We start from the raw sequence: 23,302 nt of genomic DNA on the forward strand, positions 1-23,302 counted from the left end.
TCTCTATACCGGTCTGTATGTAAATATATGTATGCTTAACATCTCCATCACGAGAGAAGAGAAGGATCCCTATATCCGGTATTACACATTACATTAACCATCAGTAAATAAAAAAAAACAGGTAGTTTATTTTAAGACCACTTGTACAGTTTTACATTGAAGAACTTCCTGCTTCCGGTGCGGTCGGTTATACTAGCAAGTATAAAAAAACAAACGTGCGTGACAAGGAGATTAGATAGAAGAGACACAAAACGATTAAGAGGAATTAGCAATAAAGAAAGAGAACGGATTTGTCCCAAAGAAAAAAAACAAAGAAGAACCCAAAAAAAAAAACTCTTCAGAGTCGACGTAAAAAGCCAAATAATCAAATATCCAACAATACTAAAATGTAAAAACTCTTCAAACTCAAGGAAGAGAATAGAAGGAGACGACTACATCATGGTTTTGAAATGGAATACTAAAATGCATATTACAACAAGACAATAAGTTGTTAACAAACAGCTTTAATTGAGGAGAGCAAATAAGCTCTCTTCACTGGAGAGGGGCAAGCCACATAGAGACGCTGGAGAGAGGAGCCTCATCAATAACGTCGTGAAGAGTGTTGGAGGAGAGGTCGTAGTAACCATACCCCGTGCGGAAGCTTGAATAGTAGACAGAATTAGGGTGAAGTCCAGGATACTCGGTTGCAGAGACGCAAAAGGCCTCCCTTTGGCCTAAGAAAATGCAGAGATCGCCAATGTCTTCAGTGTATGAACCAATCCCTTGCTCACGGTCTTGTCTAAACACCACAAAGGTTCTGGGTTTAATCATGAAAGAGGAGGTTCTTCTATAAGGAGGTTTCTTGCCGTTACACGACTCCGGTTCTCCTTCTTTCAATTCCAAGTACTCGTTACACCTTTAAAAGCAAAAGAGGCACATTATTATTAGGATATCATAAATCTTTGGTATGCAGCAGGAACGAACGGAAGGTGTAATATATACAATGCAACAACCACCATTAAAGTGATCAGAGCCAGAACAAGCACAATACTGAATACTGAATACTCCTCTTCTCTCACTCTCACTCTCACTCTCTTTCTATTTCAGTAGTGTTCCATGCCTAAATAATCTACAAACCTCCCTCTACCTTACTATTATATATTTTACACTGAAACAATAGTTTTGCTATCATCAATTCAAGGTAAAGAGGAGGGACGATTGAATATAATTACCAGTAAACGATGAAGGAGTCGCCAGAATTAGGTGACTCGACCAGGTATTGAGTCTTCATAGATGAGCTAACCTGATCTCGTCTGCTCTCGGGTATGTCAGAATTCGGGAAACTCTGGTATAGACTCACCTCAGGGAATCCAGAGGAGCTAGTCTCGCACTCGATGAGATCAGAATATTGCTTTCCCCCCCAGTAAAGATAGAATTTACTGTCTCTCAAGGAATACATCACCTGGGAGGCATAAAACGGGACCTTGATGTGTGTCCAATCCGAATCACCAGGCCGACACAGGCTGATAAATGGAAAACAGGACTTGGCGGCCACTACACAGTCTTGCTGGTTTGGGGAGGCTGAGAGAGAGATACTTGCGATATGAGCTTCAGTATCATCAAATGGAGGCAGATTGATAACCTTATGAGAGGAAGCAGAGGCACAAGGGTTGTAGATATTCGTGAGACGCATAGTCGAGTCTTCTTTGTTCCTCAAAAAAACCCATCCCCTCGATGTTCCCACCTTCACCGAACATCTGAGCTCCTCCGACAGAGTCTGGTCGGGGACTTTCACTCTTTCGTCTTTCCTCGGATCGTACAGGTTCATGTCCAACACAACTCCTCCACCAGATGGTGTCATCGCCCTCCTGTGGTTCGTGTCGCGTAAAAGCAGATACGGCGTCGCCGCCGCCGTGGAGAAAGACCGCAATTCACTGAAACAGAGCCTCTGCTTCTTCACAGCTGACGAGAGCTTAGCGACTCGACCCAAAAGCTGAGACATTGTTTGAAATTGAAAAACCCTAACCCTAAGGAGCAGCTAAAACCAAAACCCTAGAAACACCAACCCTGAACCCCTTCTTGCTTCGTTTCCCAAAACTTGCATTTCCACCTTTTATCCTAAATTTCCATTTTTTTGCTTTGCTTCTCCCTTCATTAATGGCACAAAACCGGGGGTTCCTCTGTTTTCTTCGCTACAACTGTACAAAGAATGGTACTACTGCTGTAGTAACCCGGAAATAAATCAAACCAAACCAGCAATTCCATCCGATTTCAGCTAAACCGTAACATATCTTCGGCTCTTCCTATTGGGTTTGCTTCTTCAGCTAAGGGCCTGAGAGACGACGAGCAAAAAATCATATACTATATAGTCTATATATAAAAGGAGGCTTTTCTTATTTTTATTTATATAACTAACAAACCCATTGAAACTAGCATTTCAATAATGTATAGTAAGTGTATACAAAATGCATTCTTGTTAGTTGTTTTTTTGGTTTAATTTATATCCCTAATTATAAAAGGTATGTTAATCAAAAAACCATTCAATACAATTACTGAAATACATGATCTACTAATTTTCATTCTCAAATTTTTTAAATTAAATGTTTGATATCTCCCTCCTTCCCGTGCTTATTAAAATAACTCGAACACCTAAAAGTCAAATCCAATGGGCCGTACCAGATCCGGTTACAATTTTACACGCCGACATTAATTGGGGTGCAAAGAATAAACTAAAACGCCGTCATTTATCCTCATCGTAAATGGGCCCTTTTAATGATGAGGTCCAATTCGACGGCATTTTTTTTTTCTTTTTAAACCAGCGTACTCATCCTGACCTCGTGCTTTTTTCCCGTATATACACTTAAGTGATATTGTAGTATATACATTGCAATTTTATATCATCACCATCCTTCACAGACATCATCATTAATCATACACACAGACACAAAAAAAAAAAAAAAAAAAGGAGTTCTATAAATAATTCAACATATTCCCCTTTTTCCTTATTCTCCAAACCAGAAACCAAATTCTAAATATTCTCTCTCTCTCTCTCTCTATCGGTGCTTTTACCCAGAGTTCGTATATTCAAAATTCCTCCATAAAAAGAAAAAGGAAACTTATCTGATTCTCTCTACTACTTCAATGGGTGAGGTTAGTCACTTCATCTTCTTCTTCTTCTTCTTCGATCTCGATTAATCTCTCTCTCTCTCTCTCTCTCTCTCTCTCTCTCTCTCTCTTTAACGACGTGATTGATTTCAATTTCTCTTTACGATTTTTGCAGAAAAAGGAAGAAACGGCGACGAAACCTCCTCAAGCAGAGAAGAAACCTACCGCCGCCGATGGTGGTGGTGCGATGACCACCACCGTCGTTATGAAGCTTGATATGCATTGCGAAGGTTGCGGCAAAAAAATCAAACGACTTTTAAAACATATCAAAGGTATAATTAGTTAATTTATAATTAATCAAATTCCCCAATTTTTTATTTTTTTTTATTTTGAGATTTCGAATTTATAAAACCCTAACCGCTTATTCTCTCTCTTTTTGTTTTAGGTGTGAAAGATGTGGAGATTGATTACAAGGGTAACAAACTGACGGTGGTCGGAAACGTAGATCCAGTTGCAGTTCGTGATAAAGTAGCCGACAAAATCAAGAGGCCAGTCGAACTCGTCTCTACTGTAGCACCGCCTAAGAAAGAGGCTCCTCCTCCTCCTTCAGGCGGTGAGAAGAAGCCTCCGGCGGAAGAGAAACCGGCAGAGAAGAAACCTGCCGCCGATGAGAAAAAGGAAGAGAAGAAGAAAGACGAAGGAGACAAGAAAGCTTCTCCTCCACCACCACCAAAAGAGGTACAAACTTTCTACTATTATCTCTACTTTCTTAATTAAATTATTAAAAAACTTATTATTAATCACATATAAATAAAAGACAAATTTTTAAAAAATTCTTAATTAAATTATTAAAAAACTTATTATTAATCACATATAAATAAAAGACAAATTTTTTAAAAAGTCAGATAGCGAAAACCCTGTTTTAGAAATCGTTAGGCGCTAGTCGAGCGGTCAGGGTGGGCCTAGCGCCTAGCGAGAAAATTGGGGATTAAACGGGGACTAGTTTTATGGTTATTTTATTAAATTAATAATAAAATACAAATATATAGTATTAAATATATGAATAATTCTGTTTATGTTAAAATAAAATATCAAATAAAATATAAAACTATAGTATTGTCTTTAATATTACGATAAACACATAAAAACATAATTTTAATAGAAAATTTTATGATTTTTATTAAAATTTTGTACATTAGTTATTATAAAATATCATAAACTCTTAATTTAAATGTCTAAATAACAAAAATATAGATATTTGATTTATATTTTAATTTAAAAATAGTCGGTATATACAAAACTAATCGGAAAATAATCGCAGTAGACAGATTATAATCAAACTAGACGGACATAATTAGATAATCGATGCTAGGCGGGGATTAATCATTAATCGAGGCGGAGAGGGTGGGCCTAACAATTTTGCAGGACGTAATCGGTGCTAGGCGGGGATTTTTAAAACAGGGGCAAAAACTATATGATAAAAATTGTATTTTCTAAGTTACATACGTCATAAGTGCCTTTTTTGTTATGTGGTCTGTAACGTGTGTGTGTCCACTTCCAAACTTTACGGTATTTACACTCGTTCGTATCCAAATATATATTTTGATGACTTTTTTCCTTTTTTTTTTTATAAATAAAAAATAAAAACGATTCCTTTTAATTTATTTAGTTAAATTTAATTGTTTTCTAATGTTAATTTCCTCTGATGTGTTGTTTTACAGAGTACTGTGGTTTTGAAGACCAAGTTACATTGTGAAGGTTGCGAACACAAAATCAAAAGAATTGTCAACAAAATTAAAGGTACTTTTTTTAAGATCCTTAATCCCCAATTTGAGAAACGTTCTTTCACTAGTTAAATAGGAGTATTAATAAACAAATTGATCCGGTTGGTGACTGAAGAAGATAACGAAAGCAAACATAAAAATTAAAAATTAGGTTGTACTCAACTACCTATTTGGTCGCTTCTTTATTATTTTTACTGAAAAAATATCTTATGATTCGCTATGAAGTGGTTAGCCTAATCTCTTAGCTTAATTTTTCTATTAATTTACTTACATGTTGATTTAATTAATTAATGTTTGAATTTTTTTTATATTTACAGGGGTTAATTCAGTCTCCATTGATAGCGCCAAGGATTTGGTTATAGTTAAGGGGATCATTGACGTGAAACAGCTCACTCCTTATCTTAACGAGAAGCTTAAACGCACCGTCGAAGTTGTTCCGGCGAAAAAGGACGAGGGAGCACCACCCGCGGCGGCTCCAGCCAGCGGAGAGAAGAAGGATAAAGGTGCTGGTGAAAAGAAAGAGATTAAAGATGTCGGAGAAAAGAAAGTCGACGGTGGCGGTGAAAAGAAGAAAGATGTTGCAGTCGGAGGAGACGGTGGTGCTATGGTGGATGTGAAGAAATCGGAGTACAACGGCTACGGTTATCCTCCACAGCCGATGTATTACTACCCACCAGGAGGACAAGTATACGGTCAACAACAGCAGCATTACATGATGCAAGGCCAATCGTCTCAATCGTATGTACAAGAACCGTATACGAACCAAGGATACGTACACGAATCGTATGCAAACCAAGGTTACGGTCAAGGGTATGGACAAGAAGCACCACCGCCACCTTATATGAACCACCAAGGTTACGCAGATCCTTATGGTCACATGCGTGCGCCTGAGTTGTTTAGTGATGAGAATCCAAATGGGTGTTCTGTTATGTGAATCATAAAAAAACAGTGGGGAGGATAATGTAAATAATTAAAAAATATAGGGAGAGAATGGTAGATATGACAAAATTGTAAACTACGAAAAAAACACGGAAACTTCCGAGTCCGGTAATCTAAACCGGCTGGATTGGCCGGTTAGAACCGGTTTTTGAGAGGCGTGGATTGGTTGGTTGGTTGGTTTATTTCTTCTATAAATATATAGGCATAATTTTGTATCGTAAATTGATAATAACTTTTTGTGCTATGTAATTTTCAAATGATCATAATGAAATATATACTAAAAACTCTCATATGTGTTTCGTTCCAAGAGTTCAGATGTGTAACAGTGTAAGGAAACTCTCAAAAGTAGTACATATCCAATATCAGTACGTACGTAAAACAAACCGACTAACACTAAGTCATACAGGACCGCATTTCAACTCAATCATCACAACGCGGAGAAGAACAATCCAATTCATATACTAGTCTTTGGGTCGGATGNACCTTATATGAACCACCAAGGTTACGCAGATCCTTATGGTCACATGCGTGCGCCTGAGTTGTTTAGTGATGAGAATCCAAATGGGTGTTCTGTTATGTGAATCATAAAAAAACAGTGGGGAGGATAATGTAAATAATTAAAAAATATAGGGAGAGAATGGTAGATATGACAAAATTGTAAACTACGAAAAAAACACGGAAACTTCCGAGTCCGGTAATCTAAACCGGCTGGATTGGCCGGTTAGAACCGGTTTTTGAGAGGCGTGGATTGGTTGGTTGGTTGGTTTATTTCTTCTATAAATATATAGGCATAATTTTGTATCGTAAATTGATAATAACTTTTTGTGCTATGTAATTTTCAAATGATCATAATGAAATATATACTAAAAACTCTCATATGTGTTTCGTTCCAAGAGTTCAGATGTGTAACAGTGTAAGGAAACTCTCAAAAGTAGTACATATCCAATATCAGTACGTACGTAAAACAAACCGACTAACACTAAGTCATACAGGACCGCATTTCAACTCAATCATCACAACGCGGAGAAGAACAATCCAATTCATATACTAGTCTTTGGGTCGGATGGGGGTCTAAGTTATAACGCAACATTTATTATTATGCATAAAATTGACAATCCAATTCATATACTAGTCTTTGGGTCGGATGGGGGTCTAAGTTATAACGCAACATTTATTATTATGCATAAAATTGACAATCCAATTCATACTAGCCTTCAGATCTCTCGAGTCTTCTTCCCCAACTTTTATTAATCAACCGACTGTAGATCAAATATAATGTATGAACCAAATATTTGTTGTGCCGCCTCTTTAATCTTCTCGGTTAGTGTGCCTAGATATTTTTCCCAATGTGAGTTTAACAAAATTCACATCTCGAATGACGTATATAGGATATAGCAAGAACGTCTCTGGTCCATCCATGCCAAACGAAAGTCCTAGGACAGCAATTGAGTTTTTGTCATTTCTTTAAAACAAAATATTTGGTTAGTCTTTCATTTATTAATAACTATATTATAGAAGAAGAAGCCGAACATTGAGAATTCGTCTTAATTTATCTTTTTTGCATGTAAAATCATCTTTTGTTGTTTCCAAAAGTTTCTACTTCTGAGGGTGATAATAGCTTTTCGTTTACCATAAAGGGTAACACTATAATGGTTAACACATCATTAACACACATACAACTTGCATAGAATGTTATACTATAAGACGACTAATATGTGTGTATATATATATATATATGTATATTCAGTGGCGGACCCAGGATTTTTTTTAACTCAGGTCAAAACATAAAAAAAAATTGCACTTAATATAATTTTTTTTGACAATCATTGCACTTAATATAAATATAATATATATTTACAATGTTATAAAAAAGTCATACAAAAGTTTTATCACATTTTCATTTGTAATAGTTTTGAATACATCTTTGTCGACAAAATTCAGAACTATTTTGAGCATCATATCTTTTACTGTTTTTTGTAGAATGTGGTTTAGTTTAAGCCTAAAACTAAATATAATTTTTAAAAGATGATTGTAAAGATGATTTTTATATTTTGATTGTAAAAGATGATTTTTGTGTTTCTTTAAAATCATAACTTGTATTCGAATTCTAATTTCTAAGTATAATTAACAAAATTATTAATTTGATTGTAAAACAAAATTTAGTTTTGCACCTAATATATAAAATAACTTGATTTTGAAGAATCTGTTGTACGTGAAGAATAGAATCCGAAATACACTAGTAAGAGATATTTTTCTTCTTTCTTATTTAATTTAGTGCAAAGAATAAATTATTAGTTTAAAAATTAGGTTAATGGATTTTTTTTAACTTATAACAAATTAAAAAAACTCCTTCTTTTTGTTGTGGGTTAATGGAATTTTTTGTTTTTATAATTAAATTAAGGAAGGTCAGATTAAAGTAAATTAGGCTAGAGTCATAAAACTAGTTAAAAAAATTCTAAAACTTGTGAATAAATTTTTTTCCCTAAAATTTGGGCCGGTCAGCTGACCTCCCATCACTAAATGTAGGTCCGCCATTGTGTATATTGATTGTATTAATTGGAAACAATATTTTGACTCATTGGTTTAATAAGGCCAAAAAGAAGAGTCGATGGAGACGTTATTTATGGATGTTAGGTACGAACGAAGTTACGGATTTGAATTTTAATGATTTGTTGATCAAATGGTTGGATGTATTAAGTTAGCTTTATTGTATCAGAAAGAAAAGTTGTGCTAAAGTTAAAGCTGTCTTCATCGGACATGATCATCAAAATTTGTGAGTGGTTTAGAATTGCCAAGAGACAAAATAACTATTAGCATTCTCCAATAGATACATTTATATACGGGGATAGTGATTTAATAGCTAACTATTTTATATTCAAATGACTGTTTTCTTTTTGTTTGTTTGTTTACTAAAGATCAAATGAGTGTTTTCATAACAATCTATAGTATTATTTAGTTGTTTTAACCAATAGTGTAACTTTACTGGAGAGCAAATCTGTACGTGTTCCTAGGTAGGTGTGACTCTGATGACGATAATGAAAAAAAATAACACAACAATAACTTATGTTCATAGTATACAATACTTGTTGTAGAATCGTCACTGATCCATAAAGAAATGAGTGCTTTTTTTTATTTATCAAAGCATAATAAACCTACGATGCCGGAAAATATGAATGTTCTGGTTCGTAAGTGCAAACATTTTTATTGTTTTAGTTTGCTATAAATTGAACCATGCAACAAAACTTTGTATGTTGTATGTATTTGTTGTAGAACATCGTCATTGATTTTGTAATATTCTCGAACCTTCTAACTAATGCATATATAACGAGTGGTGATATATGGTAAAAAAACAATAGATTAATCAATATATGGAATTATAATATTGCTTTATATATAATATATTTTTGTTATTGTTAACTGCTAAACAATTATCCTTCGAGAATGATCTTGAAACTTCAAGCGTTTGTACGGCCAAGAAAAGATTTAATCATATTAATGATTATAGTTAATGAAGTACAAAACCAATGGAAATGTTATTGTTGCCTTCGTAGATAAAATTGTTGGTTCCTTTCACACTCATGATACAAAGTTAGTGGGGGCAGATTAAGCTAATCCTAACCCTTTTTTCGACTCACTAATTAATTCCCTAAATCTAATACTAATATACTAGTATCATTTAGTTAACTAGAGGTAGTCATGATCAAACACCAAACTTTTAAATATGAAAAATTTCCAACTGTCAAAATTGAAGAAGTAAAATACTATATTTAAACTTACAGGTCGGTTTACGGTTAAGTTGAAAGTTTTTTTAACTAAAAGAACAGAAGGACCTGGTTTCATTTTCTATCAAACTATGATAAACAGCCACATACTTATTTAATTAAGACTTTAAGAGTGGGTAGTTATTTGGACGGACCGACGTATGATCACGTTTACGTGTGTGATTCCGATATATATTTTTTGTTCTTATTATTTTTTTAAACACCAATAATGATTTTTAAGATAAGAAGGTTCATGCCGCTTCATACATCAGCAAAAACATTTGTATTCTTGCCTCCAGTTTATATTATTATTACTAAATTCTTTTAAAATTTGTTTCTTATAGATAGTGTATGAATACACTTAGCTATTGTTTTAATTAAATATTCATACATCTTATAAACAATATAAAAATGTTCCCTTGTCTCTGTCATACGCAACAAATCGCAAAAAGACAACGTGATTTTGATTTTAAGGGCAAATTAATCAAACCAGAAAGCTATTAGCTATGCATATAGGAATATTCCACCATTATCTAATACTACATAAGATTGAACGTACTAACATATATAGATAGAGATACATGATCCCCTCAAGATTTATAATTGTATACAAAACGAAAACTCGAATATTTCTTCTATCCACAAGGTCAATATGAAAACAATAATTCAATGTGAGCTCCACCAAAGGAAAACAACACATGAACATAAAAATGTAATTTAAATTGCCTCCAAATCATTTGCTGATGCGAAAACCTAATCCAGCACTAATAAAATGGAGTATAAAATTATTATTAGAAATTTTGGAAAAAAAGAAGATCCGTCAGCAACATTAAAGAAATGTAGAATGAAGTGGCAAGAACCATGAACTTGACAATGCCAACGAGTTTCTGACTCAGCTTTGAATGTGACGTAACATTTGTTTACCACTTTCTTATTTTTACTTGCAATTACCATTGTTTACATACTTTTTTACTAATTGGTGAAAAAGTTATTTTTTCTTGCCATATCCTAATAACCAAGATGTTTCTTGCGAAAACATCTATAGTGATAAAGATGATACATGTGGGGGTTATGATTGACTTGTGAGATTTTTTTAGTAGGGATGATCAAGTTGTATGTGCATAAGAAGCATGAATCATGGTCATCAAAATGATGGGTGATGATGATTTATGATTAATAATATGTTGATATGTTATAATTTAGTGGGATCGGTCCACGTCAGGCCCACATGGCAATTTATATTTTTGTGTCTCTCGGATTGGATTGCACGGCACGAGTCTCCCCCACAAGTACAGGCTGGAAAATATTGATCACAAAAATAGAAAGGTCTTCGTCTTCTTATGTTTTATTTAGTTGTGTTGTGTTCCATGAAAAATAGAAAGAAAAAAAACTCGCTACATGTGAGTGTAGACAGTAGACAATTATATATATTCCTTTCCCATATTTTCTCTGATATGTTTTTCTTTTTTTGAATGTCATATAAATTAAATGATATATAAATGTTTTTTTTCTTTGATTATAAACTATATGTAAAATTGATCCTAACTTAACAAAAGAAAATTAAGAAATAGAGCTACAGGCTAACCATGTATTATTAATGTTTACTGGTAAACATCATGCATATAGTGATATCTTTTGTTTCTTAATTTTCTTAATTTTAAATATATATATATGCTTTTTATCCAAAAAAAAAGAAGGTTAATATCAATATATGCATGATGTTTCACGTAGCTCTTAACTCTGAAGTATTCATGTTTAGAATTATGGGAACTATAACTCCGATCGAAGCCGAAATTAATAACTTTCTAAAGAAAACTTGGGTTAAATTAAAACACTTTTCAAACGCAGTCTGATATAAGTATAATAACCATGTCAAACTCATTTTAAATAAAATATAACAACTTGTAATAAAACAATTTGAATATTATAAGTAAATTCTGACTGGTCAAATTTTGGTTAAAAGTCGCGCAGCCACACGTGCAACCATGTTTCCACCTTGTTTCGTTTCGTTTTACTCCCTCGAGTCTTTCGTTCCTCGTTTTTGGTTGAAGGGGCTGAGAAGAAGAGTCCTTTGATCCTTTCTATATACAAGGAAGCCACTAATTATATTTAGTCCAAGTCTCCCATGAGACGTTAATTTGACTTTTGACTATTTAATCAACAAAAAAAAAGTGGAAAATAATTTGACCATTCCATTTGCATTAATTATTTGTCAATTTGATTTTCAACCGCTTTGAACCTAAGCGTATTAAATACTAAACTGACTTGATCTTATAAGGCTGACTTGATTTTATATGATCAATAAGATAAGTCCATTTAAGCTTCCAGTTTCAAATTTCTGTAACATTACTTCTACTGTTCTACATGTTGAAATTACGTGTTTGGAATTACAATTTTTTTTTTTTTTTTTGGATATTTTCATTGAAATTTGAATCTATTCACAATTTCACACTAGTAGTAGTACTTGACCAGCATTTAAGAAAACGAAGGGAAGCAAAGAAGAAAAGAAAAAAAAAGAGCTTAAATGGGCCAGCATTTAAGATTGGTTTCACTGGGCTCATTCTAATGGGCCAAAAGAAGATTTGAGAGATTTACTGAATACCCCACAATGTTCTACAAAGTTTGAAAATTACCACTAATGTTAAAACTTAAAAAGCAATGGATATTTTGGGAAATAATCTTGATCAGACCGAACCAGATACAATCGGACCGGTTAATTAAACAGAACCGGGATCGTTCGTTGAGGAAAATAATAACCAAAAAAAAAAGAAAGAAAAGAAAAACTCTGAAGAAGAAACACGAGAAAGTTTCTCTCCACCGGAGAATGGCATCAATTGTTGTCGGAACTGGAACAAGATTTCTGAGTTTCGGCAAGGTTTCACAAATCTCCACTTCACTGTTTAATAGATCCCGTAATCCTCGTAGCCTCTTCATTCGCGCTTACCATCGGAATCCTCCTCTTCGTACTCTTCCTCTGTTCTCTGCCGCTCTTCGTCTTCCTCGTCCCCTGCTTTGGCTTCGCTCGTCTGCTCCTGTGTCTTTCATGGCCACTCAGGCTGAATCTGGGTCTCCCCACCAATCCGATTCTTCTAAAACGGTATTTTTTCCTTAAAATTCGTGGTAATTGTGACAAAAGTTTAGATTTTTAATGGTGTTTAGGGTAATTGAGAGCCAATTCTGTTTCCTGTTGAAATTACTCAATTAGGTTTTTCCTCTTAAATGTTTTTTTTTTTGGTTTCAATGTGGATTGATGATGGTTTTGCTTTGTTTGACTCTGTGAATCAACCATATGAATTTATTCCATAGCGTGAGGTTTCCTTCTGCGTCTCTATATAGAATGGGGGGTAGTTGTTGTTGTTGTTTCTCATTGATTATCAAAATCGTGGTACTGAGATTTTATGCTGTAAATAAAACTATGATGCTTGTTCAGCTTCTAGACTCTTTTGTTTGTCTCATATGTTGGCGATTTGAAGTTTCCGACTTGAGGAGTCTGTGAGTCCATCAAAAGGTTGAGTGAGATGCAATTCTAATACTGGAAACCCATCTGCATTTTGATTTGCGTCGTGCAAGTTCTTCTGTTTCTGATTAGTTTATCGGTAGAGGACTAGAGAACTGAGAGGTTCATTGGTATCTTTATGCTGGTTTGGCATTATCAAGTGGTCTATTCTTCTTTTTTTTTCCCCTGTTTGTTTTAACAACTTTTGGAGTTCTCTGAATCACCATAATATGAACATGATGCTGACTGGATTAGATATCTACTAAATATTCCACAATTTGATTGTACCATGCTTCTTAGTTCTCTGATAATATGGTTTGAAGATGTCTAATTGTTGGTGCAGGTGAGGATGGTGATAAAGGGAAGAGTACAGGGAGTGTGCTACAGGAACTGGACTGTTGAGAACGCTGAGCAGCTCGGGTTAAAGGGATGGGTCAGGAATCGTAGGGACGGTTCAGTGGAAGCACTCTTTTCTGGACCACCTGAAACTGTTGATGAGATGCATCAGAGGTGTCGCCGTGGCCCTCCTGCAGCCATGGTAACTGGCTTAGAGGCTTTCCCTTCCACTGAACAACCAGGAGCAGGTTTTGAGTACAGATCAACCGTCTGACTGATTCTCTTGAAACAACAAAAAAGAGAGCGAAAGAGAGGGTTCTCTGACTATTGCAATGATTATGGATATATGGATCAGTTGTGTAACAAGGTTTATCAACTTCAACATTAATAAACCACAGAATCATAAACTTCAATATAAGCAGCGATTAGAGAAAAACACTAAACACAATGCAGATTCATAAACTCTTGCTTTCTTGCTTTGATTGGACCAAAGCAGATGCAATCGAACCGGTTGGTTAGACGGTAATAGCCGGAATCGTAAGGAAATAACCCAAAGAAAAAAACTCTGGAACAAGTTGGGGAATCCTCGTTGACTCTCCGCATATAGGCCTTGGTCTGAGTGGGCTTCATTCTTGTAGGCCGATTGGAATAGAGTTACCCGATAGACGATTTGGGCTTCATGCTTATAAGACAAAAGGACCGTTTTCAAATTTACCAATAGTGTGTTCAGTTTTGAAGAAAACTGAACCAAACCTCTCTACGCTTTAGGTAGCGTGTCATCTCAAAGAGTTGGGAAATCTGGAGGCCTAGAATGGTGCTGCGGTACGACAGCGGTGTTATGTGACCTTAACCGCATTGTCACCAGTAAATAATAAAACAGTTTCCGAGTGATGCAGTAGCTTGCTCTGCGATAAGCTCTTTGCAAACTATAGAAGCTCTTACTAATCGTATCTAGACGCCCCGATAGTGGTGTCACAACTGTTAGTATATTTCACATTCACAACTTTACCCGGGAATGACCGGATTTGAGGCTTTGAGATTGAAAAAAAAACAAAAAAAAAAAAAATTACCACTGATGCAAAAAGCAAAGTATTGGATATATCAGTGTTTGACTAACCAAGTACAACACAATAAAAATTCAATAATATTTCTTACAAGAACAATGTCCATCAAGCTATCTGGTCAATGCAGAGATAAACGCCAACAATGTTGGCTACAAAATATTAATCCATGCTCTTCTAAAACTGTTTTGTGTGGACAGCGTTTCTTACAGTTTGAACAAGTAGGTCGAAACATATGATTGTTGGACAGAACACTTACTTTTCTATTGTAGTGGTTCCACAATGAACCAGGCTTCATGTATAAATCCTCCCCAAGCATGCATTTAATGTGTAGGGTGACACAACAATACTCATCACACATATAAAACCGTTCCTTGGACATAATTTTTCCCTCGCAAACTTCACACCAATACGTCAAAGTACTTATCTCTTTGCCAAAACAAAGAGTGAGAATGTGTTTATCATGCTTATACCTCACCTTCTGAGGTAAAGTAGCACACACAAAACACAAAGCAAAGTTACACTCCTCAATGCAATTGAATGTTTCCGTTGTGGCACACGACTCTGCATTTTTGCAAGCCGAACAAATTCTCTGCTCCCCTGGTTTGGATGTTAGGAATAAAGGATGTGTGTGGCTTTCATGAATCAATGGCTCGGAAATTGTAGCGCACGGCACGTGCAGCTGAAAGTCACATCCAGTTTTACCGCAATTATAGAAGAATTCAGCTATGCACAACCCATAACAAGCTGAGCATCGTTCTGTACAGACTATATCACTGTTGTAACTTCCAACTAGAGTGAGCAGATGTGGATGTATCGGGTGATGTATTTTGCGAGAAAGTTCTGCACAGTTTTCGTGGAGAATATAATCACATTGCATACATGAGTAGAAATTACCGAAATAGATTGGGGTGAAGCATGCTTGACACTGCTTATTCTCGTCGTAATCTCTGCCCGTGTTCATATCAAGACTCAAATGATGTTGCTGATGACGGAAATGTTGTATGATTCCGTCGCTTATCCTCACAAACGGCTCAACGTCTTCTTCTTCAATTTCTTCTGGCACGTTCTCAAGATCTACACCATTCCACACATTGCTTTGTGTGGCACATTTCGAGTGAGCCGCAAAGGAACAACCGTCCTTGTTGCAAGTAAAGCCCCCATATTTATTGTTGATGTTTCTGCGACAAACACCACAAGACCAATCTCCTTGGTCAAACGTAGACGTAAAAGAGATACGATGAGGATGGCGAGATATCCTAATGACACGTGGTAAGCTGATACAACTTTGATGAACCACGAGGTTACAAGGGGGGCACATGTAGAAAGGACATCTTGAATGTGACAATGCACATAGGTTGCATGTCAAGGAAGTGAGTCTCGGAAACAGAGCAAGTGGATGCTGACGATGCCACTTGGAACGGTCAATGGACAAGACTGGTGGTTTCTCCACGCAAACAATATTCATAGCATAATCACAAGCCGAGCAATAATAAAAAATCTCATCGAGTTCTTTATCACAGCAATAGCAATCCCTCGTTTTAATCTCAGACTTGCGAAACAAGACAAGCTGGAGAGAATGTTTAGGGTGAAGATGGTGTTTGATCTCGAGTGGAGCCTTGTTATATTCTCCATGGTTCTCGCCATTGCAACCTCGGCAGAGAAAGTGGGTGTCGTCTTCTCTTCCTCCTGCTAGCCTGAATTTCTCCCAGTTTAAAGGGAGACACTTCCACTTGTTATCGGTGTTCCACGAGACTTGTCGATCCACGTGAAAATTTTCTTCCACCACACTTACTTGTACTTGAGGGCATACCAAAATAAGCTTCCCCCATTCTGAATCCGTAGAGATGGCGAGGGAGAGTATTTGAGGGATGAGTGAGATCAGTGACGTGAGCTCCGACTCTGTCTCCGATGGACTGAAGAAATACAATCTTTGAGAAATGAGTGATATGAGCCTCTGCTGGGAATCCAAATCCATAGAGTTGAGAAGAGAGATTATTTGCTTAATGAGTGACATCAGCTGAGACTCACACTTCCGCTGCTTCGGCTGCGAATCCAAGTCCATTGTGCTAAAGAGATACATTAGCTGTGTAACGAGTGGCGTGAATAACTCCCACTCCGGCTCCTTACAGACGCCTTCAATAGGCGGCGGGTCCTCCTTGCGGACGTTGTTGATAGACATTAGTTGAGAGATGAGTGATTTGAGCGGTACTAGCTCTGTCTCTGGCTCTGGCTCCGGCTCTGACTCCGACTTGACGAGGGAGAATATTTGACAGATGAGTGATATGAGCTCCGGCTCCGGCTCTAGATCAGATGTTTCATGAATGAGTGTCAAGAGCTTCAAATTGGAGTCTGGCTCCAAATCCGAATCTGTAGAGTCGAGGAGAGAGATTTTTACAGATATGAGTTGTATTAAATCTTGCAGCGGTTTTGGTTGGGAATCCATATCCATTGATTTGAAGCAAGAGACTGTTTGAGAAATGAGTGACATGAGTTTTGACTCCGGTTGTTCTGGCAGCGATTCTAAATCCGTCGAGCTGACTCTGACGAGAGTGATTATTTGAATAATAAGTGATATGCACTTCTGAATGGAATCCGAATCACAATTATTCAAATCCTCCACAATGTCTCCGAGATCGTATAGTTGACTTATGAGTGACATAAGCTTCAATTCCTCCTGCTCGGAATCCATAGAGCTCCGGGAGAGATTGTTTGATTGAGTAACGAGAAATCTGAGAGATTATTGAAAATCGAAAGAATATTACAGTATTACGAGAGATTGTAATTATGAATGTAATTAACTTAGTCCGCTTTGTATCAATCATACGTTTTTTTTTGTTTTCTTAATCATGATAATATACGCATGAAATATACAGTATATCATATGTAGTAGTTAATAAAAGAAAGTCACGACACAATCTCAATCTCAATCTCAAGCAGGCTGTCCGAATTCAAAAGTCAACGATCAAACGTTTTGATACCTCAACACAATATTGCAATTAACTGAGCATAATTCAATGGTGCGTCCAAACACAAAAAGTCAATGATCGATATATCGAGATAAAAAAAATCTACCAGTAAAATATTACAACTTACCATCTACTGACTACTGTATGTCTTCGAGTGTCTAGAATAATAAATTAGGCTGAGATATGTGTATATAGGTTTGCCTGTGCAACTTTCACATTTTTATTCATAAATCATAAACAAAACAGAATCATGATCCGCTTTGACTTTTTTGATGCCATTGTGTTGTGTGACTTGTGTCCAATAAAGGGTAATATACTAGCAAGTTGAATTAGCACTGAATAGATGCATAAAGAACTCGCAAGAAAATTAACATCCTCTTTTAATAACAACTTCTCACAAAATTTATTAAAACACAAAATATATCGAAGAACGGTCGATCGAGTCATTGATGCAAAGCATTTGCTGTTATATTATTGTGCATTTACTCCGAAAGATCAGATATCATAGAACAAAAAACCCAGGGTTTTTAATTACTTGTATTTGACAAAACTTACGGTGTTCTTTTTGTTTTTTTCTAACCATTTTGGTTGGATACGTTGGTAACGAAGACTACATTGATCTCACACGTCGTGTGTATATAATAATGTGAAAATTGCAGACTTTCACATTATTTGAGTAATAATGAGTGGTAAAGAGTCCTTTTGAATATGACTACTGTATGATGAAAATGATTATAATAAACTTGGTGCTCTCCATATCTAATCTCATGCAGTCTTCTACTTTGAGTTTTACATTAATTATACCCCCTAGGCCCTAAGCTAGTGGATCTTGTCTTGGTATATGCATATTTTAAGATAATTAAAATAGAAATTAAGAGACCTCCTCAAAATTTACACATTACAGGTTGTTCCACTCCAAAGTCAACGACGGAGTTAGAGATTAGAGATCTGAACAGTTGAGGATTTTATTAATGAGAGCTATGTGTAAGATTAGATTACAGGTCGGCCTCTGCAACTTTCACATTTTCTTCATAAACAAAGAAAAAATGCACAACGAACTCGTAATACAATTTTTTTTCATATATAGTTAAATATAGAGCAAAATTTTAGACAAATTTCCCTAGATTTATAATAAAAATTCTGATTAAAGAAATAATAGTCTTACTTTAAAACCAAAATATCACTGTCGGCCGATTCAGAGGAACGTTCCCCAAACTTGTTCAAGATTCATTATTGACGCAAAAGCAAAGTACTTGTGGAAACATCTCGAACAACGAGCGCATCAATGTCCGATTAGGTAGTAATGGTACAATACACTAACAGCGAAGGGAAATGACTGAAGCCTAAAACTTACATTTCTGCATGATTAAATTTAAAAGTTCATGCAGAAGATCATGAAATGCAGGTAGTAACCGCCCATTATTCGTGATGGATATAGGAACTTTTGTTCCCCGGCAGTAGTTGCAGCAGATTCCTGAACAATGTACTTAAAGTTAAAGAACAAGGAGCCATGTAATGAAAAATCGTAACATTTCTACAACTCTGTTTCTTCTCAATGCCAAATATATACAGTGTTTTTTAAATTTTGAACAAAATATATACAGTGTTTTATACTGTTCATTTGTTCTGGATAACCTTAATATTTTGTCTCGTCATCATTTCGGTACAGAACCGAACCAGTCAAACCGGACTGAGTTATTTGTACAGAATGGTGAACATTTTGGGGCTTTTGAGGAACAAAATAACGTATGACATACAACTAAGGGGTTTTGCGATCCAAAATATGGGACTCGTAGACTCACAGTCATAGAAGAGGGTTTGGGAAAGGATGGTATGGTATGGGGTTTGGCTCAACCAAGTATCTTGCTTTCTGATGAAATCATATGTTCCTTGAGACTTTGAGATCAATACCAAAATAAAAAAGAAAAGAACTCGTTCAAGAACTACTTGTATGAGTCAAATTTCCGTGAAAATATCTTACAACAAAAATACAAATTAAATAAAAAGAAAATTACAAGAAAAGCAATGACCATCAAACAATTGGTTTACTTCTTATTCTAGTACAAGTACAATATGTTGAACAAAATATTAGCCCAGACCACTGGAAAACTATTTTGTATGGACAATGCTTCTCACATTTGGAGCAAATAGGTCGAGACATATGATGGTCGTTGGGCAGAACATGTACCTTGTCATCAAAGAAGAAAAATGATGAACCAGGTTTCATGTATAAGTCTTTTCCGATCAAACATTTAACATGTATGGTGACACAGCAATACTCATCACACGAATAAAACCGCTTATCAGGGTTTATTTTTTCCTCACAAATTTCACACCAAGATGTGATGGTGTTTGTCTCATTCCCATAAGAAAGAGTGAGCATATGCATGTCATGCTTATACCTCACCTTTTGAGGCAATGTAGCACATTTGAAACACAAAGCAAAGTCGCACTCAATGCAGTTGAATGTTTCTTTTAACTGAGAACGTCGTCTTGACTTTTTGCAAACCTGACATATTTTATTCTCGTGTGGTTTGGATGTTAGGAATAAAGGATGCATATGACTTCCATGGATTAATGGCTCAGAAATTGTGGCACACTGCAGATGTAGCAGAAACGGACCCATATCTTCGCAACGGCACTCATAGAAGAAACCACTTGTGCAAATCCGATAACAAGCTAAACATCTACCCTCATAGTATTCTATAACACCATCATATCCTCCTACTAGAGTGAGCATATGAGGATGTATCGGATAATGCGTTTCTGGAGAAAGATTAGCACATTCTTCGTGGAGAATGAAATCACATTGCATACAAAAGTAGAAATTACCGAAATAGATTGGCGTGATGCATGCTTGACACAGCTTCTTGTCGTCGTAACCTCTGCATGTGTTCTCATCAAGCTTCAGATGGTGTTGTCGATGACTGAAATGTTGTATAATTCCATCGCTTATCCTCACAAACGGCTTAACTTCCTTAATGTCTTCTTCAGGCACTCTCTCAAGTTCTTTTCCATCCCACACATTGCTCTGTGTGGCACATTTCGAATGAGCCACATACGAACAACCTTCCTTGATGCAAGAATAACCTCCGTAGTCGTTGTTGATCTTTCTGCGACAAACATGACAAGACCAATTTCCTTGGTCAAAAGAAGGAGTGAAAGACAGACGATGAGGATGACGAGATATCCTTATGACACGCGGTAGGTTGATACATCTTCGATGGACCACAAAATCACATGGGGGACACATATAGATCGGGGAGGTTAGATCAGCTAAGCCACAAAGACTGCAAGTTAAAGAAGCTTGTCTTGGAAACAGAGCAAGAGTGTGCTCATGCCACTTCGGGTGGGCTATAGACAAGACCGGTGGTTTTTGCAAGCAAGCTAAATTTATAGCACAATCGCAAGCCGAGCAATAAAAAAAAACCGCTTTGAGTTTTTTCTCACAACAGTAACATTTCCTGGAACTATGCCTACCTTTCAACAAGACAAGCTGAAGAGAATGGTCTGGATGCAATAATGGGTGTTCGATCTCAAGTGGAGCGTTGACATATTGTTCATGGTTCTCGCCATTGCAGCCTCGGCAGACAAAATGGGATCTATATCCTGTCATATTGAGTATTCTCCAGTTTAAAGGATGACAGTCCCACTTGCTATTGTTGACACAAATGGCTTCTTCAATCACATGAAATTTTCCTTCTTCAAAACTTACGTGTACTTGAGGGCGTAAGGAAACAAGCTTCTTCCACTCTGGGTTCATAGAGATGACGTGGGAGATTATTTGATGGATGAGTGATATAAGCTCCGGCTCTGGCTCGAGTTTCATTGTTTGACCAAGGAGTGACTCCAACTCCAATTCCTTATAGATGCAGATATTTTGAAACTTGGAAAATCTGGTAAGATCCGAACCTCTACTTATTTCGTTATAAGTTTTGTGAGCAATGAATGATATGAGCTTCCTTAGCGGCTTCGGCTGAGAATCCAAATCCATAGAGTTGTAGACAGAGATTGCTTGTCTAGTGAGTGACATCAGCTTCGACCCCGGCTTCTTCAGCTGCCATTGGAAATCCCTTGAGCTGACAAAAGAGATAACCTTAACAAATAGTGATATGAGCTTCGTAACCGAAATCGAATGCCAATTATGACGCACTACGTCGTTGTAAGAGATTATATTAGTAATGAGTGATATTAGCTCTGAATCCGAATACGAATACATAGACATAATTACTGAGAAAAGATTAGCTGATTAACGAGTGATTAAAGATTATGAGAGATTTTTGAGTATGAATGTGAGAGGTGGTGGCTTACTTAATGCTCTCTCTCTCTAAATGAATGCTTTTTTTTTTTTTTCGTTTCTGAATGCTAGTGGAACATAGATTACGTACCAATGAAATAACCTACTTAAAGAAGAAAAAAAAAAAAAAACTAATAGTCGATAATCTAAATCTTACAGGCTGTCCAAAGAAAATGTCAACGATCAGTTTTCGAGATTAAATATCTCAACAGTATTATTTATTACCAACCGAGTATTTTTCTACACTAAATAAAACAATTAACCTCACATTTTTCGTGAAGGGGGCAAGGTCGGCCTATGCAACTCTCAGTTTTTCAAATATTTGAATGATCTGTCCTCTTATTTTATTTTCTTTTTTCCACATGGGCGCATCCTTATTCTCACCACTCTTTCAACTTTTGTTTAATAGTATATTTCGCTTACGGATCTTTGTATTTTTTATAGGGATGTATAGTTTGAATATAAAATAATTAACGAAGTGCAGTGTTTACAATCGACAGATCTTTCCAACGCAAAGTCAATGATCGATTTAGAGATTAAAGATGTAAAAGTAACAATAACAAGTTTATATTCGAGTTTCCAGATTAGTAAAACTAAGCTTAGATTTTTAGTTATGACTATGAGTAGTAAAGGTCGGGCAATGCGACGTGCATATTATTTCTTTCATAAACAAACCAAATCATTGCATGTTTAGGTTTTCACTTTTGATGCCGTGAACGTGTGAATTGCAACTAAATATTTAAACTAAAACAAATATAATAAGCGTATAATGGGCCGGCATTGTAGATGGGTTTAACTAGGCTTCATTCTTGTGGGCAGAAACAAGAATTGAGCTTATTTTTGAAATAACTCCACAATGTTCGAGAGATGACCACACTAACTAACACATTATTATTTGCCTTGAACATAAAACGACAAGTAAATATTAACATGCAATTAGAAGAAGAAGAAGAAAATAAAACCAGAGAACGAAAGTGAAATACTAAAAAAGATGTGTGTAGAGCAATTAACCCAAGAGAACGCCTGAGGACAATCAGGCAACGCCATCACTGGTAGTTAAAAGCATCATCCATGATCTGAAATAACAAAAAGGACAAAGTAAATAACATGTCAATAGAAGAAGTGAACATGTAACTTTGTTCCAACAATTTCAGTAAATAAACCTTCTAGAGTAATACTACCCTACAGTAATATATAACATTGGAAAAAAAAAAAAAAAACTTACAGTAATCTCTCGGTCATCTTTACATTAGCATCACCAAGCAAGGAGCAAGAGACACTACTGATCCCATTCCTTCAATTCCTCCTGAAAAACACACACACAGAAGTTACCCAATTAATTAATAAACCCTCATTCATCAAAGCTTGACGACAAGGATCAATCAAAAAGCCACATTACCGATCAATCAATTCATAGCATCTACTAATACAAATTTAAATCAACAAACTAAAAAAAGGAAACAGAAGGAATTAGAAACCCCAAAGTGAAAATAACATGAAATTCAAATTAGAAACCCTAAAGTGAAAAATCAGAAGCTATTATTTACGAAACCGAGGAAACGAGTGACAAAATTT

The 23,302-nt window shown here is 35.9% G+C and overlaps 4 protein-coding genes, 1 long non-coding RNA gene and 1 pseudogene across 5 annotated transcripts; 2 read left to right on the forward strand and 4 right to left on the reverse strand.

The window, feature by feature from the left end:
* LOC104708790 lies at positions 318-2,308 on the reverse strand. Its single transcript, XM_010425422.1, has 2 exons — positions 1,212-2,308; positions 318-895 (listed from the first exon to the last, which is right to left on the reverse strand). The coding sequence occupies exons 1-2, from the start codon at positions 1,979-1,981 to the stop codon at positions 532-534; spliced, it is 1,134 nt and encodes a 377-aa protein (XP_010423724.1). The 5' UTR covers positions 1,982-2,308; the 3' UTR covers positions 318-531.
* Positions 2,975-6,051, forward strand: LOC104708792 (heavy metal-associated isoprenylated plant protein 3). The gene is made up of 5 exons (XM_010425423.2): positions 2,975-3,129; positions 3,260-3,416; positions 3,530-3,822; positions 4,806-4,884; positions 5,186-6,051. The coding sequence occupies exons 1-5, from the start codon at positions 3,121-3,123 to the stop codon at positions 5,800-5,802; spliced, it is 1,155 nt and encodes a 384-aa protein (XP_010423725.1). The 5' UTR covers positions 2,975-3,120; the 3' UTR covers positions 5,803-6,051.
* On the reverse strand, positions 5,587-6,417 carry LOC104708791. Its single transcript, XR_754828.2, has 2 exons — positions 6,291-6,417; positions 5,587-5,704 (listed from the first exon to the last, which is right to left on the reverse strand). It is a non-coding gene; the product is annotated as an uncharacterized LOC104708791 (long non-coding RNA).
* Positions 12,332-13,838, forward strand: LOC104708793 (acylphosphatase-like). Its single transcript, XM_010425424.2, has 2 exons — positions 12,332-12,665; positions 13,408-13,838. The coding sequence occupies exons 1-2, from the start codon at positions 12,393-12,395 to the stop codon at positions 13,672-13,674; spliced, it is 540 nt and encodes a 179-aa protein (XP_010423726.1). The 5' UTR covers positions 12,332-12,392; the 3' UTR covers positions 13,675-13,838.
* Positions 14,522-17,261, reverse strand: LOC104708794. Its single transcript, XM_010425425.1, has one exon. The coding sequence runs from the start codon at positions 17,151-17,153 to the stop codon at positions 14,583-14,585; it is 2,571 nt and encodes an 856-aa protein (XP_010423727.1). The 5' UTR covers positions 17,154-17,261; the 3' UTR covers positions 14,522-14,582.
* On the reverse strand, positions 19,471-21,776 carry LOC104708795 (annotated as a pseudogene).

The sequence above is a fragment of the Camelina sativa genome, chromosome 8 (genome assembly GCF_000633955.1).
Source record: "Camelina sativa cultivar DH55 chromosome 8, Cs, whole genome shotgun sequence".
In the NCBI taxonomy this organism is placed as follows: domain Eukaryota; kingdom Viridiplantae; phylum Streptophyta; class Magnoliopsida; order Brassicales; family Brassicaceae; genus Camelina; species Camelina sativa.